This window comes from Lampris incognitus, chromosome 2 (genome assembly GCF_029633865.1).
Source record: "Lampris incognitus isolate fLamInc1 chromosome 2, fLamInc1.hap2, whole genome shotgun sequence".
NCBI classification, from domain to species: domain Eukaryota; kingdom Metazoa; phylum Chordata; class Actinopteri; order Lampriformes; family Lampridae; genus Lampris; species Lampris incognitus.
Window position 1 is genome coordinate 88,308,986 of NC_079212.1, and position 16,078 is coordinate 88,325,063.

The 16,078-nt window shown below is 47.7% G+C and overlaps 2 protein-coding genes across 2 annotated transcripts; both read left to right on the forward strand.

Annotated features, from left to right (window-relative positions):
- Positions 1–2,200: 2,200 nt before the first annotated feature.
- Positions 2,201–7,434, forward strand: rft1 (RFT1 homolog). The gene is made up of 10 exons (XM_056274883.1): positions 2,201–2,429; positions 2,541–2,626; positions 3,844–3,966; positions 4,073–4,364; positions 4,545–4,679; positions 5,176–5,436; positions 5,533–5,677; positions 5,836–5,941; positions 6,051–6,300; positions 7,030–7,434. The coding sequence occupies exons 1-10, from the start codon at positions 2,367–2,369 to the stop codon at positions 7,192–7,194; spliced, it is 1,626 nt and encodes a 541-aa protein (XP_056130858.1). The 5' UTR covers positions 2,201–2,366; the 3' UTR covers positions 7,195–7,434.
- Positions 7,435–14,502: 7,068 nt separating this feature from the next.
- mustn1a (musculoskeletal, embryonic nuclear protein 1a) lies at positions 14,503–15,960 on the forward strand. Its single transcript, XM_056273387.1, has 3 exons — positions 14,503–14,660; positions 14,785–14,911; positions 15,341–15,960. The coding sequence occupies exons 1-3, from the start codon at positions 14,652–14,654 to the stop codon at positions 15,436–15,438; spliced, it is 234 nt and encodes a 77-aa protein (XP_056129362.1). The 5' UTR covers positions 14,503–14,651; the 3' UTR covers positions 15,439–15,960.
- Positions 15,961–16,078: the final 118 nt, after the last annotated feature.

Here is a 16,078-nt window from a genome sequence, read left to right on the forward strand (position 1 = left end):
TCTTCATTCATCAGCCCCTCAAAGAACTCCTTCCACCTTCTCAGCACACTCTCCTCACTTGTCAGCACATTTCCATCTCTATCCCTGATCACCCTAACTTGCTGCATATCCTTTGCAGCTCGGTCCCTCTGTCTAGCCAATCGGTACAAGTCCTTTTCTCCTTCCTTTGTGTCTAACCTGTCATACAACTCACCATACGCCTTTTCCTTTGCCACCTCTCTTTTTGCTTTACGCTGTGTCTCCTTGTACTCCTGTCTACTCTCTTCATCTCTCTGACTACCCCACTTCTTTGCCAACCTCTTCCTCTGTATAGTTTCCTGTACTTCCTCACTCCACCACCAGGTCTCCTTGTCTTCCTTCCTCTGTGCTGATGACACACCAAGTACCTTCCTAGCTGTCTTCCTCACTATTTCTGCAGTGGTTGCCCAGCCATCTGCTGTAATGAAGCCTTGAAATGAGTGAGCTGTTCCACGATTAGTGTAAATGTGGCCGTGGTTCAAGCACAGACAGTGCTCTTTGGGTACTTGTAGAAAGTATAAGGGTAGCATTTGCAGGAATGGGCCCTTGTACATATTGCCGTTGTGTTTGTATGCATGCTAATATGTGTAGCTGTTAAAGGCTAGTATTAATAAAAACTATTATGGCAGCAGCCTGGGTAACCTCACATTCCACGTGAAGTCACAGCAACCACCTGCAGACATGCTGCGCCCCATCTTGTAACAATCAGCCTAACTTAACTAGGTGTACAAAATGGTGCGAGGTGAAGTTGCCTATTGGTATCCATTGTGTTACTGTAGTGTTGAATGTGTGAACAAATAGGCTGACTGCATGTTCAAAACTCTCAGACCACCAACATCATCCATCTCTGGAACTGTCACTGAATGTATGCCGTTTCTGAAAGACATGAGTGATGTCTTGCAGTGTATCGGTGACATTACGTCTTACTTGCGAAGAGGAGCTCGCGGTTTGTGTGGTTGAATGAACTGTGCCAGGAAAAAGAACAAATCAAAGTAGTGTAACGCCGCCGCTATATCGCAAGACATGCCCGGTAAACCAGGGCAAAATGGACGGAAGTGAAGAGTGAAACTGAAATGCTGTGTATATAGACAAAGTGTATGTATATTGTTGTAACATGTATATTGGTAATCTAAGGATGTACTTTTTTTTTACTGTCTCCATCTTTTACATCTTATTAAAAAACCATCAACTTCCAGGTCTTCTGAAATTTCCTGTACTTCTTCAAGAATTGTTGTGACTTTATTCCATCCATCCATTATGCAAACCGCTCGGGGTGGCGGGGATGCTGGAGCCTATCCCGGCAATCATTGGGCGGGCAGACGGGGAGACACCCTGGACAGGCCGCCAGGCCATCACAGGGAATACGTTTCAGTTTCAGTTTTCTGCACTTCTGCACAGAAGATGCCTGTTCCCTGCTAAATTTCTTTTCCGGCTCACCAGATTAGATATCAAGCCTGGTGCCTTGTATGTGCCGACCCACTTAGCATAGATGGAAGGTGTTCTCGGGTCCTGACCTTTGAACTACATCCCCTTCACTTCTCTGAATGGTGTAAGAACCAGGATGGGTTGTGAGGAAACCCTGTGAAGAAACCGGATGTGGAGGAGCCATTTTTAAACAATATTCCCATTCTTATGTATCCCGGGAACGATGACGGACCAACCCCATAAAAACCCCACTTTCATAGATTCACATCTGGTTTAACGCCCAACCCAGCGACAGACGTCTGCTGGGGGCCCTCAGCAGCTTTACTGGGATTCAAACTGGGGGGGGGGGGGTTAGTGGCCGTTTTCAGTTTGGTGACTTTGTTGTCCTTCATAATGACATCAGGTTACTGCTGGGCTTAGGTTTGTTCACTTTGGATAGCCACAGCCCACACAAGTCCGATAGGCGTGTGCATACACTGTACCCTTCTTGCTCGACTTCCCGAGCAGGCCTTTAGTGACGGACTAGAGATATTTATTTACCGGTATTTATTTTTCCCTTCGTCAAAGAGAGCACGACGCCGCACAAGCCAAACGCCACACGACGCAGCACCGTGCAGAGTCCTACGCCCCCCTGGCGGCGGAGACGTGACGTGACGCGACCCGACGTCATCACGTTACGTCTCATTTTGACGGCATGTACGGAAGTGAAACGGGAAGCTGCGGCGTCAGTCCGGCGTGCCCACTGGGGGAGGCGGGAGCCGCGGTTTGAAAGCAGTCGCCCCCCGGGTTGGGTTTCTACAGAATGGCGGTTTCGTATCTGTCGCGTTTGCCCTGAGATTATATCCCCTTCTCTTGGGGGGGAGAAGACGTCCAGCGGGGCTGTTGCTGGGCAGAAAACTCACCCCGTCGGCGAGAACTTCAAAATGAGCTCCCGGGACGCGCTGAAGAGCGCGTCTGCTCTGGCGTCTTATAACGTCCTGCTGCAGGTGTGTAGCGCCGCTTAGCGTTATAACGCGCCGAGTTTCAGCTTGGTTACTGTTTGTCTTGAACGGTCGCCGCCGTTGTCTGAAGTGGGTCTTCCTCGTCGCTTGTTGCAGGTGGTGTTCCGTGTGCTGACCTTCCTGCTCAACGCTTTTACGCTGCGCTTCGTGTCCAAGGAGCTGATCGGGGTGGTTAATGTCAGGTAAGGCTGACGGCCCGCTGTCCTTGGACCGGAGCTGCGGAAGCCCGGTGCCGCACAGGAGAGTTCTCCCCGACACCCTTCTCCAGTGGTTGTAACCCGTGTGTGTGTGTGTGTGTGCGCGCGCGTGTTGTGTATCAGTGGCGCCCCCAAGGGGTGGCCAGGGGTGGCCACGACCACCCTGATACTATCCCTGCCCCCCCCCCCCCAACCACGAGTCGCATAATTATGCAGAATATGCTTCTGGTTATGCAGACTATGCTTCTGACTATGCAGACTATGCTTCTGGTTATGTAGATTATGCTTCTGGTTATGCAGACTATGCCTCTGGTTATGTAGACTATGCTTCTGACTATGCAGACTATGCTTCTGACTATGCAGACTATGCTTCTGGTTATGTAGATTATGCTTCTGGTTATGCAGACTATGCCTCTGGTTATGTAGACTATGCTTCTGACTATGCAGACTATGCTTCTGACTATGCAGACTATGCTTCTGGTTATGCAGACTATGCTTCTGGTTATGCAGACTATGCTTCTGACTATGCAGACTATGCTTCTGGTTATGCAGACTATGCTTCTGGTTATGCAGACTATGCTTCTGACTATGCAGACTATGCTTCTGACTATGCAGACTATGCTTCTGGTTATGCAGACTATGCTTCTGATTATGCAGACTATGCTTCTGGTTATGCAGACTATGCTTCTGACTATGCAGACTATGCTTCTGACTATGCAGACTATGCTTCTGGTTATGCAGACTATGCTTCTGACTATGCAGACTATGCTTCTGTCTGGTATTTTACATTAGGTGCAGCCAGCCGCTTTTGACCGTCCATCACTGCATCGCACATATACAATATAACAATGAATCGTCTTAATGCGTCACAATATATACATAACACATTAAAACAGAATTGTTGCGGAACTCAGAATGTGAACTGTACCGGTATTAGTCTATGCACATCAGATATTTAGTGACATTAACTGTAAAAATAAAATAAAATAAGAAACCAAAGTATTTCAGTGTATGATTCCTTAACTCTCATCTTGACAGTTTTCAACCAGCCTGTACCGTATAACTACAACGGCATAATAGAATTCCTGAAATTCAGTCATGGCTTTTGGTTTTGGTGTGCCACCCCAAGATTTTCGGGGGCCCCGTTTGGCCACCCCTGTGAAACATTTCTGGGGGCGCCACTGTTGTGTATACTCTTACAGGCTGACACTGCTGTACTCCACGCTGGTCTTCCTATCCAGAGAAGCATTCCGGAGGGCTTGTCTGAGCGGGGGCTCCGGTGCAGGCCGTAACTGGAGACAGGTGATCAACCTGCTGTGGTTGACGTGAGTTGGATCGTTGCGGAAGAGATTTACAAGCGTTTCACTCGACGCTTAACATCCACTTGAGGCTCCGCATAGTTTTACTGTAAGGTGACTTTCCATCTCTTAGGTTACCGCTCGGCGTGTTATGGGCACTCCTATTGGTCTGCGTGTGGCTGTGGCTCCTGGAGGCCCCGGATGCCCAGATTATCCCGCACTACGGTCCCGCTGTGGGAATCTTTGCCTTGGCTGCAGTGCAGGAGCTGCTGGCTGAACCTCTCTGGGTCCTGGCCCAAGCCCACATGTTTGTCAGATTGAAAGTGGTAGCTGAGAGCTTAGCAATGGTTGCTAAGTGCCTTCTAACTGTGGTCATGGTGGTGTCTGCTCCTGACTGGGGCCTGTACATCTTCTCGGCCGCTCAGGTAAGGAGTGACCCAAAGTGCTCGACACTATCGCTCTCAATTTTTCTTGCCTATATTTTGATTGTAAGCAATTTTTAACAATACTATCCTGTTCCGTGAAGCACTTTGTAACCTTGTTTAGAAAAGTGCTATGAAATAAAGTTTATTATTATTGTAATTCAAAGGCATGGTCTCTTTTAGTTTGTGTACACAGGGTTCTTGGTGCTCTGCTATGTTGTCTTCTTCTGTCGTTTCCTGGGATCTGAAGACGCCAACCAGAAGTGCTTCCCCCTGCGAGGTGTTGGAGAGCTGCTGCCCCACAGAGCTGACCAAGAGGTAGTATTACTTAAACCTCCTTAACTCAAACTGAACCTCTGAGCGACACTGCACTGTGCATTTATTACCGCTGGCAAGTCAGAACCATACTGTATACTAAAGCTGTAATATTTGGCTTTTTACAAATCTGCAGTATTCTGTATAACTGCAACTCCAAAAGCCCTTTATTCAAAGGCTTACAGTCCATTAAATTACATGGTATATTTGGGTCTCAATATTTTTTGCTGTGTACAAAAATAAACAAAAAAAGGATCACAGAAAGACAGTAAGGCTAATGACCGCCGTACCTTTGCAAAACCTGCAGTCTTCAAGCCAAAATTGTCAAGTCTTTTTTTGAAATTATATCCTGTGTGCTGTGTTTTCCTATCTCCAAAGCTGAAGCAGGGGTCTCCTAGTTACAATTACTCCTTAAGAAATACAGCATCGTTGTGCTATGCTTCATGTCCCCTGTACTTCTGAGAGATACCTGGTATATGATCTTGGTTTTTTTTTTCAGCCATGGACTGACTGGACACTGACCAAGCTGACGTGGAGCTTCTTTAAGCAGTCCTTCCTGAAACAGATTCTGACGGAAGGTGAGCGCTATGTCATGACCTTCCTGAACGTCCTCAGCTTTGGGGACCAGGGCGTTTATGACATTGTCAACAACCTGGGCTCCACGGTGGCACGTTTCCTCTTCCTGCCCATCGAGGAAAGCTTCTATGTCTTCTTTGCCAAAGTTCTGGAGAGAGGGCGCGATGTCAGGAACCAGAAACAGGTCTGAATCAGAAATGGAAATTTAATAGCTTCTTTGCCATTGGCTTACTGGGGGTCACATTGTCTGACTTGATTCTCCATGCGGATTTGCCAACAGGAGGAAGTTGCTATTGCAGCAGAGGTCCTGGAGTGTCTGCTGAAATTGGTACTCGTGATTGGCCTGATTGTCACAGTGTTTGGTTATGCCTACTCCCACCTGGCTCTGGACATCTACGGTGGCTCTCTTCTGAGCACCGGGACTGGTTAGTCAGCTGTGGACTTATCAAATCACAGAAGGCGCAGTAATATTAAACTGGTTCTTTTTGGTGTGTCTAGTCATATATCTTTGGTGTAATTGTACCTTTGATATATTTGTGTCTTTGGTGTATGTGTCACATGGTGTATTTAAATTTTGTTGAAGGGCCTACGTTGTTGCGATGCTACAGTGCCTATGTCCTCTTGCTGGCTGTCAATGGTGTGACAGAGTGCTTTGTGTTTGCCGCCATGAGTCAAGAGGAAGTAGACCGGTAAGGATACACAAACGCCCCACACAATACACATACATACATCATTTTTCATTAACATACCATGTTTTGTCTGTCAGTTAACTGAGTTTCTTTTCTGCCCTGTGGTTAGATATAACCTGGTGATGCTGGGTCTGTCCGTGTCTTTCCTGGTCCTGTCCTACATGCTGACATGGTGGGCTGGGGGTGTCGGTTTCATACTGGCCAACTGTCTCAACATGGGCCTCCGCATCCTGCACAGTCTCTTCTACATACGGCGCTACTTCCATTCCAGTCCATGGAAGCCCCTGCGAGGCCTGTTGCCCTCCCGAGTCCTGCTGCTGGTACTCGTCCTCAGTGCGGTGGTCACGGCATTCTCTGAGGTAGCGACTAAACATGACTCGTTTTACATTTGTGTGTTTTTCTGAACAGCAACAGTCATCCCACAGTAAGGACACAGTTTAATTATTATTCAAATTGAAGCAGGACTTTTTTTTTTTTGGGGGGGGGGGATTATTTTTCCCCTTTCACTCCCCAATTGTATCTGGCCAATTACCCCACTCTTCCAAGCCATCCCTTCTGTCAATCCGGGGAGGGCTGCAGACTACCACATGCCTCCTCCCATACATGTGGAGTCACCAGCCGCTTCTTTTCACCTGACAGTGAGGAGTTTCACCAGGGCGATGTAGCATGTGGGAGGATCACGCTATTCTCCCCAGTTCCCCCTCCCCGCTGAACAGGTGCCCCGACCGACCAGAGGAGGCGCTAGTGCAGCGACCAGGACACATACCCACGTCTGGCTTCCCACCCGCAGACACGGCCAATTGTTTCTGTAGGGACGTCCGACCAAGGTAACACGGGGATTCAGTCCGGTGATCCCCGTGTTGGTAGGCAACGGAATAGATCGCCACGCCACCCGGACGCCCGAAGCAGGACTTTTCAAACAAAAATACACATTTCGAACACGAGACAAACAAATAGACGCGGTGTGTTGTGTTGTGTTCGCACAGTGCAATGTGAGCAACCTTTTTTGAAAACTTCTTATGTTGTTTCGAGTGTACTGCCCGCATTTTTGTCTGGTTTTTTTATGTCAGTTTATTCTCTGGTTTCAGGGTATGTTGTGCTGTGACAGTGGCTGGATGCTGAAACTGGTCCACATCTGCGTTGGAGGCGTGTGCCTGCTGAGTGTGCTTGTAACAGTTCTCCTCACAGAGACTCAGCTCGTTCAGTTTGTGAGGACTCAGCTCTTGCCCCATTACAGAAAGAAGCACACGTGAATCTCTCTGGACCCGAGCAGACTGAGCTGGACGCCACAACCTTCCCCTGCATCTCACATGGCGTGGCTAGACACTGGCAGCTGGCTGTTGTGTTGACAGCAGCCGGTTGTTGTGTTGACAGCAGCTGGTTGTGTCTCAAATCCACAAGAGGACAATGATGTTAGGAAGATCTCTTGCCCATTTGTGGATGTACAGTGCCTTGCAAAAGTGTTCGGCCCCCCTTGAGAGTCATCACTAACTTCTGGATTCTAAAAGATAACACATCTGTTCCAGAACAACATTATTTTTGTGGACCCATAAGCATGTTCCCAACGCCAAAATAAGTTATGTTTCACTGACATTTTTTTTGGGGGGGGGTTACCCCTTCCCCCCGAACAGGCGCCCCAACCGACCAGAGGAGGCGCTAGTGCGGTGACCACGACACATACCCACATCCGGCTTTCCACCTGCAGACATGGCCAATTGTGCCTGTAGGGACGCCCGACCAAGCCGGAGGTAACACGGGGATTCGAACCGGCGATCCCCGTGTTGGTAGGCAATGGAATAGTCTGCCATGCCACCTGGACACTCCAATATAGTGCTTGCATAAGTATTGAAGCCCTTGTGCTCTGAAAGCGCAAACTTTAGACAAATTATTGCTAAAACAAACTCAGGTAAACACAACTGCACATAATTAGTGTGCACCTGTAAGATATTAAAGTAATGGTCTGGTTTATGGGTATGAAAAGCACTCTGTGTAAAGTCCATTAGCCAGGTGTGAACTCCATCAGAATATGAAGACAAAGGATCATAATACTGAAGTAAGAGACGAAGTGATTTAAATGCAGAAGGCGGGAAAGGGACACAAAACAATATCCAAGTGTTTGGATGTCCCACGGAACACTGTGGGAGCCATTGTCAGGAAGGGGAAGCCGTATCACACCACCCAGACGCTTCGTATGACAGGCCGTCCCTCAAAGCTAAATTTACGAGCAAGACGTGGGCTGGTGAGGAAAGCCACAGATGATCCTGCAGTCACTTTGGAGGAGCTCCAGAGGTCAGTGGCTGGAAATGAGTCAACCATATCACGCCTGTCCATATATCTGGCCTGTATGGGAGGGTGGCAAGAAAGAAGCCGTTGCTCAAAACTACGCATTTAAAAGCACGCTTGGAGTTTGCTACCAAGCATGAGAGAGACCCAGTTAGGATGTGGGTAAAGGCTTTCAAGTCAGATGAGACGAAAGCTGAAAGTTTAGCTTTTTGGCCAAAACTCAAAGCATTATGTATGGCACAAACCTAATGCCCTAAAAAACAGCCCCCCTACAGTGAAGCATGGTGGCGGCAGCATGTTGCTATGGGGTTGCTTTTTCATCTGCAGGTACTGGGAACCTTGTTCAAACTGAGGGGAGAATGGATGAAGCTAAATACAGGGAAATCTTGAAAGAAGACCTGTTGCAGTCTGCTATAAAAACTGAAGCTTGGGAGAAGGTTCACCTTCCTGCAGGACAATGATCCAAAGCACAAGGCTAAAGCAACAATGGCATGGCTCAGCAACAAAAAGGTGAACGTTTTGGAGTGGCCAAGTCAAAGTCCGGACCTCAACCCCATTTAAGATCTGTGGCACCGACTGAAAATCGCAGTCCAGAAGCACCATCCCACCAACCTGCAAGACCTGTACGAGTTCTGCCGAGAAGAATGGGCAAAAATTACTCCAGAAGAATGTAAAGCTTGTACATACTTACCCCAAGAGAATCATGGCTGCTACTGCAGCAAAAGGGTATTCCACAAAGTGTTGGTATGTGGGGGTTGAATACTTAATGCAAGCACTATATTTTGGTTTTTATTCTATTAACAAAAAGTCAGTGAAACGTAACTTATTTTGGCTTTGGGAACGTGCTGTTAGAGCTTATGGGCTCACAAAATAATACTGTTCAGGAACAGATGTGTGAGTATCTCTTCTAATCCAGAAGTTAGCGATGACTGTCAAGGGGGTTGAATACTTTTGCAAGGCTGTGTGTGTGTGTGTGAGAGAGAGAGAGAGGATGTGTGTGAGGATGTGCTATGAATGTGTTGAAATACGACCAATGGAACATGGAGGTATGAAGAAGAAATGGCATAATTCCTGAATTTGTTCTTTTGCTCCTCACACTCTTGAGGATTTTATTCACTGACTTTGGGGAAACGGCTGCTCTCATTACTGATGCTGAATACTGTGTGTAAAATTACACAATCTGATGGGGTTTAAGAGGTATTACAATTTGTAACAATGCAAAAATTATCTTTTTTATGAATGTGGTTATGGATATGTAAATAAGAGGTGCAACCACACCAGACTAAAGCTGGTGTGTATGTATTTGTGCTTTAGGTGAAATTTATAGTAAAAAAACAAAAAACTAGAATGCTTTGACTACGAGAACTATTTTTTATTTTGCATGTCTGAACAATGTCATGTGAACTGACCAGTAACTCACTATTGTCCACATGGGCTTTACGTCACTGTGAAGGTGGTGCCGGTAGTCCGTAGGCTGTTTTAGTCAATGGAATTGTACTGCTAAGTGCCACATTTAAACATGCAGCAACTTTACTTTTTATCTTTTAATGGCAAAATGATTTTGAAACGGTTTCAAGCCGTACTACACCGGGAACATGAACTACTTCAGAAGATGAAAAGATCTCCCTTTTCTTGTGTAAGTTTGCCATTTACTTGTATACGGTGTGTCTACTACTACTTTCGGCTGCTCCCGTTAGGGGTCGCCACAGCGGATCATCCGTTTCCATTTCTTCCTGTCTTCTGCGTCTTCCTCTGTCACACCAGCCACCTGCATGTCTTCCCTCACCACATCCATAAACCTCCTCTTTGGCCTTCCTCTTCTCCTCTTCCCTGGCAGCTCCATATTCAGCATCCTTCTCCCAATATACTCAGCATCTCTCCTCCACACATGTCCAAGCCATCTCAATCTTGCCTCTCTTGCTTTGTCTCCAAACCGTCCAACCTGAGCGGTCCCTCTAATATAATCGTTCCTAATCCTGTCCTTCTTCGTTACTCCCAGTGAAAATCTTAGCATCTTCAACTCTGCCACCTCCAGCTCCGCCTCCTGTCTTTTCGTCAGTGCCACTGTCTCCAAACCATATAACATAGCTGGTCTCACAACCATCTTGTAAACTTTCCCTTTAACTCTTGCTGATACCCTTCTGTCGCAAATCACTCCTGACACACTTCTCCACCCACTCCAACCTGCCTGCACTCTCTTTTTCACCTCTCTACTGCACTCCCCGTTACTTTGGACAGTTGACCCCAAGTATTTAAACTCAAATGCCTTTGTCACCTCCACTCCTTGCATCCTGACCATTCCACTGTCCTCTCTCTCATTCACGCATAGGTATTCCGTCTTGCTCCTACTGACTTTCATTCCTCTTCTCTCCAGTGCATACCTCCACCTCTCCAGGCTCTCCTCAACCTGCACCCTACTCTCGCTACAGATCACAATGTCATCCGCGAACATCATCGTCCATGGAGACTCCTGCCTGATCTTGTCCGTCAACCTGTCCATCACCATTGCAAACAAGAAAGGGCTAAGAGCCGATCCTTGATGTAATCCCACCTCCACCTTGAACCCATCTGTCATTCCAACCGCACACCTCACCATCGTCACACTTCCCTCATACGTATCCTGCACCACTCCTACATACTTCTCTGCAACTCCTGACTTCCTCATACAATACCACACCTCCTCTCTCGGCACTCTGTCATAAGCTTTCTCTAAATCTACAAAGACACAATGCAACTCTTTCTGGCCTTCTCTATACTTCTCAATCAACATTCTCAAAGCAAACATCGCATCTGTGGTGCTCTTTCGTGGCATGAAACCATAATGCTGCTGACTGATCGTCACCTCTCCTCTTAACCTAGCTTCTATTACTCTTTCCCAAATCTTCATGCTGTGGCTGATCAACTTTATACCTCTGTAGTTGTTAGAGTTCTGCACATCGCCCTTGTTCTTGAAAATCGGTACCAGTATGCTTCTTCTCCACTCCTCAGGCATCCTCTCACTTTCCAGGATTGTGTTAAACAATCTAGTTAAAAACTCCACTGCCATCTCTCCTAAACATCTCCATGCCTCCACAGGTATGTCATCAGGACCAACTGTCTTTCCACTCTTCATCCTCTTCATAGCTGCCCTCACTTCCTCCTTGCTAATCCGCTGAACTTCCTGATTCACTATCCCTACATCATCCAACCTTCTCTCTCTCTCATTTTCTTCATTCATCAGCCCCTCAAAGTATTCCTTCCACCTTCTTAGCACACTCTCCTCGCTTGTCAGCACATTTCCATCTCTATCCTTGATCGCCCTAACTTGCTGCACATCCTTTGCAGCTTGGTCCCTCTGTCTAGCCAATTGGTACAAGTCCTTTTCTCCTTCCTTAGTGTCTAATCTGTCATACAACTCACCATACGCCTTTTCCTTTGCCTTTGCCACCTCTCTCATTGCTTTACGCTGCATCTCCTTGTACTCCTGTCTACTTTCTTCATCTCTCTGACTATCCCACTTCTTCTTTGCCAACCTTTTCCTCTGTATACTTTGCTGTACTTCCTCATTCCACCACCAAGTCTCCTTGTCTTCCTTCCTCTGTCCTGATGACACACCAAATACCTTCCTAGCTGTCTCCCTCACTACTTCTGCAGTGGTTTTCCAGCCATCTGGCAACTCTTCACTACCACCCAGTGCCTGTCTTAACTCCTGCCTGAACTCCACACAACAGTCTTCCTTCTTCAACTTCCACCATTTGCATCTCCGGCTGTCTCTTCACTCGCTTCCTCTTCTTGGTCTCCAAAGTCATCCTACAGACCACCATCCGATGCTGCCTAGCTACGTTCTCCCCTGTCACCACCTTGCAGTCTCCAATCCCTTTTAGATGGCGCCTTCTACATAAGATATAGTCCACCTGTGTGCACTTTCCTCCACTCTTGTACGTCACCCTGTGTTCCTCCCTCTTCTTGAAATATGTATTCACCACAGCCATTTCCATCCTTTTCGCAAAATCGACCACCATCTGTCCTTCCACATTTCTCTTCTTGACTCCATACCTTCCCATCACCTCCTCATCACCTCTGTTCCCTTCACCAACATGTCCATTGAAGTCCGCTCCAATCACCACTCTCTCCTCCTTGGTTACCCTCTCCACCATGTCATCCAACTCACTCCAGAATTCTTCTTTTTCATCCATCTCACACCCAACTTGTGGGGCATATGCGCTGATAACATTCGGCAATAAACCTTCAATTTCCAGCTTCATACTCATCACTCTGTCTGACACTCTCTTCACCTCCAGCACGCTCTTGACATACTCTTCCTTCAGAATTACCCCTACCCCATTACTCCTCCCATTCACACCATGGTAGAAGAGTTTGAACCCACCTCCGATACTCCTGGCCTTACTCCCCTTCCACCTGGTCTCTTGCACACACAGTATGCCTACCTTTCTTCTTTCCATCATGTCAGCCAGCTCTCTCCCTTTACCAGTCATAGTGCCAACATTCAAAGTTCCAACTCTCACCTCCACATGCCTACCCTTCCTCCTCTCTAGCTGCCTCTGGACATGCTTTCCCCCTCTCCTTCTCCTTCGCCCAACAGTAGCATAGTTTCCACCGACACCCTGCTGGTTAACAGTACTGATGGCGGTCGTTGGTAACCCGGGCCTCGACCGATCCGGTATGTAAGTCTTATTTATGATCCGCATATTTGATTTGGCAAAGATTTTACGCCGGATGCCCTTCCTGACGCAACCCTCCCCATTTGTACGGGCTTGGGACCGGCACTAAGGATGCACTGGCTTGTGCATCCTCAGTGGCTGGGTTTACTTGTATACGGTGTGTACTGTAAATTATTTATTAAGTTTTATATGAGTTGATTTTTAGCAACAAAATAACTATAGCTTAAAAAAACAAAACCAAGATGAAACTTTTTTTTTAATAAATTTATTTCTGATTTTTCCCTTTTTTCTCCCAATTTAGTGGCCAATCGATCCCTATTTTAATTCAAACACCCACCCTCGCACTGTATGCGTTCGCCAACTGCATCTCTCCGGGCCGGCAGTCTCGAAGGAGACCGCCTCGCCACTTTCGTGACAAGGCGACTCCAAGCCGAACCACTGTTTCTTCCGACACACACAGAGACGCATTCACGTGACGAACACAAGCCGACTCCGCCCCCCTCCCGAAGACAGCGTTGCCAATGATCGCTGCTTCGTCGAGTCCGGCCATAGTCGGATCTGACGAGACCGAGGCGCGAACCCCAGTCCCCAGTGGGCAATTGTATCGACACAAAGCCGATGCTTAGACCGCTACACCACCGCGGACCTCAACCAAGATGAAACTTGATATGCTCATCGTACCTCCGCTCTCTGGATGGAAGTAGTATCTCTAGAGGTCACACCAGCAGACTTTATAAGAAAACTGGTGCCGCACCTGCTAGCTAGCACTACAACGACCGGGATGTCACTCCTACCCAAAACGACCACGGGCGGAAACTCTATATTCTGTCCAGATAAATACCCAGTTGAGGTATTAATGCACTACATATGGTACTGTAACCGGTTATTTTCTTGCCCGGTGCGGGATTCGACACGGGGTGTACCGCACCTCAAGGCGACATCACTAGCCGCTCGGCTAAAGGGTCAGATCCGTTACCTAGGGGCTAACGTGTCTTATTAGTAGTTTACATTAGTATGTCTGTTAAGAAACGGACACCAAAAATTAACATTTCAACAACTTTAACTGCCCCCTAACCACCCAGAGAACATGTTAGAACTTCATGTTAGCTACAAACGTTCTGATCCATCACATTTCCATCATCAGAGCGACAATATTTGTCTAACAGACGAGGTTCGTGTCTGGTTGCTAAGCGACGCGTTGTCGCGCGTTCTTACCGGTCCGATCTGTTCATCACACGCACGCCGCTTCTCGTCTAGCGTCCCCGAGGACGCGGAAGAATGACGTCACTGGGAGAAAAGGAAAGGGGGGCGGTGCGAGCGACGTGCCTTCGTTTCAACACAGTTCATTTCGTCACCTCCTGTTTTGGTCTGTTAAAGTTAGCGTTTGTGACTCGGGGCTGGGAGGGGAGAGGGTGCTTTAGCTGCCACACTTCATATAGACCCCATGAAGGGTGTCGGAGGACTAAATAACGCCCAGTTTCAGTGCCGTGGCCCTTCATTCCTACATGGTGCTGTATAGAGAAGTTCATGCCATGAGAATAAACAGAACCAGAGAGAGAATGGAGGAGGAGGAGGAGGAGTCCCATCCCCCTGACTCACCCATTGGCCTTACAAACACATTTATAGTCCACTGGAGAGTTGCTGCTGGACTTGGGGTGTGTGTGTGTGTGTGTGCGTGTGCGTGTTTTGGGCTGGGCGTACCAGGCAAAAGAGTGCGGGTGAGGCAGCGAGGAGCATTTTCCCAAAGATCTCCTCACTCAGCAAACATGTCACAAGTAAGGCATATGTTTCCTCTCTCCCAACAGCGGACCGAACGCTCACATCTGTGAAATGGGCAAAAGGTCCCGAGTGTGGAGCAGTCCAGGTGTGTCTCACGGTATGTTCCCCTGTTTTTTAAAGCCAGGTGAAGGAGACGAGGAACAGCAGCGCCTTGAAGTGAAAGAGGAGGACCTCATCGGAGCGAGGGACCAGCTGGGCACGAAGGGAGCAGTGAAGAGCAAGACGTTTGAAGTGATGGAGGAGTGTGGTGAGCACGACACGCGCAGTGACAATGCTGAGGGGTCAGGGGTCAGCCATGCAGGTAGAACGTCGCTGCACTGTACATCTGGTTAAGATACAGGTCATAGCTGAACCAGCAGCAGTGGTAGTTTGCAGTTGGGCTGCTCAGACGACGCAGAACTTTCCACTCCATATACAGTGGTACAGGGCGGTTACGACAGTGGTGGGGCGAGTCCTGTCAAATCTTGCTCCCACTCACCAAATGGGCACATTTTTTTGCAATATAGCTGCTGCATCATCTACCACATCATATGTCATACAGTGTTGTATATCGTACAGGTTGTCAAGTCCTTCGGGACTAGGGTGTGAATCTGGGCTACACAAGTACACGTGACTACCGTCTTGTATAATTTACTGTGAAGTACTTATAGGGCTTTGTTACTTCCCTTTTCTGCAGAGAAGGTGGGGAAAGCGGCCCCTTCGGTGTTCAGTGGGGTGAGATCAGGAGCAGAGACTGCGTTCAACAAGCCCTCGGCCCGGCCTAGGAAGAAGTAGCATCCAGTTTTGGCCAAGAGGTCCCGCTTCATCCATCCTTCTCAAATCAGCGAGGCCGCAAAATAAACATAGGGAAGTATTTTAGTGGTTGGATTTATGGGTGGCAATGTTTTTCTCTTGTTTTTGTTAAACATAAGGGTAACACGAATGCTTAAACGCACATTTCCATCTGGGTAGCAACAACAAGCTTGTGTTTAACTATATTTTTGACTAATTTCAACTCCGCATTTGTAAAACCAGCACGTCTGTAAACCAGCAGTTGTGTTTCCGAAAGGTTTCGACTAGACTTTGCTGATGCTCGCCGTCGTCTCTCTTGAACCACCGAGAGCAACGGAGTAGCAGTTGTCAACTGCCCCCAAAGGAGTAATAACATGCAAAATAGCGAGCACTCCATGGGAAAAAATGTGCGACTGAAAACCTATTTATACCCTGCATAGCTGCATGATTAGACGCTGGGATGACATAACGCTATGTCCCTTCTGTGAGCTCATCAATAAACCCTTAAGACACTACGTAAACACATCTTAAGTTGCCTCGTGCTTGTGTTCGCTGTGTGGTGTGAGGTGCCAGACTCACGTCTGTTTCAGCACACGTCTGCCAGGCTTTTTCAACGCACCTACCCAAACACGCCGAACCCGTA

Bases quoted from the DNA above. Each gene is read 5' to 3' on its own strand.
- rft1 (XM_056274883.1), top strand. From the start codon at position 2,367: ATGAGCTCCCGGGACGCGCTGAAGAGCGCGTCTGCTCTGGCGTCTTAT. The intron at 4,680-5,175 runs GTAGTATTACTT...TTTTTTTTTCAG, and splicing joins CCCACAGAGCTGACCAAGAG to CCATGGACTGACTGGACACT. The intron at 5,942-6,050 runs GTAAGGATACAC...CCCTGTGGTTAG, and splicing joins AGTCAAGAGGAAGTAGACCG to ATATAACCTGGTGATGCTGG.
- mustn1a (XM_056273387.1), top strand. The intron at 14,912-15,340 runs GTGAGCACGACA...CCTTTTCTGCAG, and splicing joins TGAAGTGATGGAGGAGTGTG to AGAAGGTGGGGAAAGCGGCC.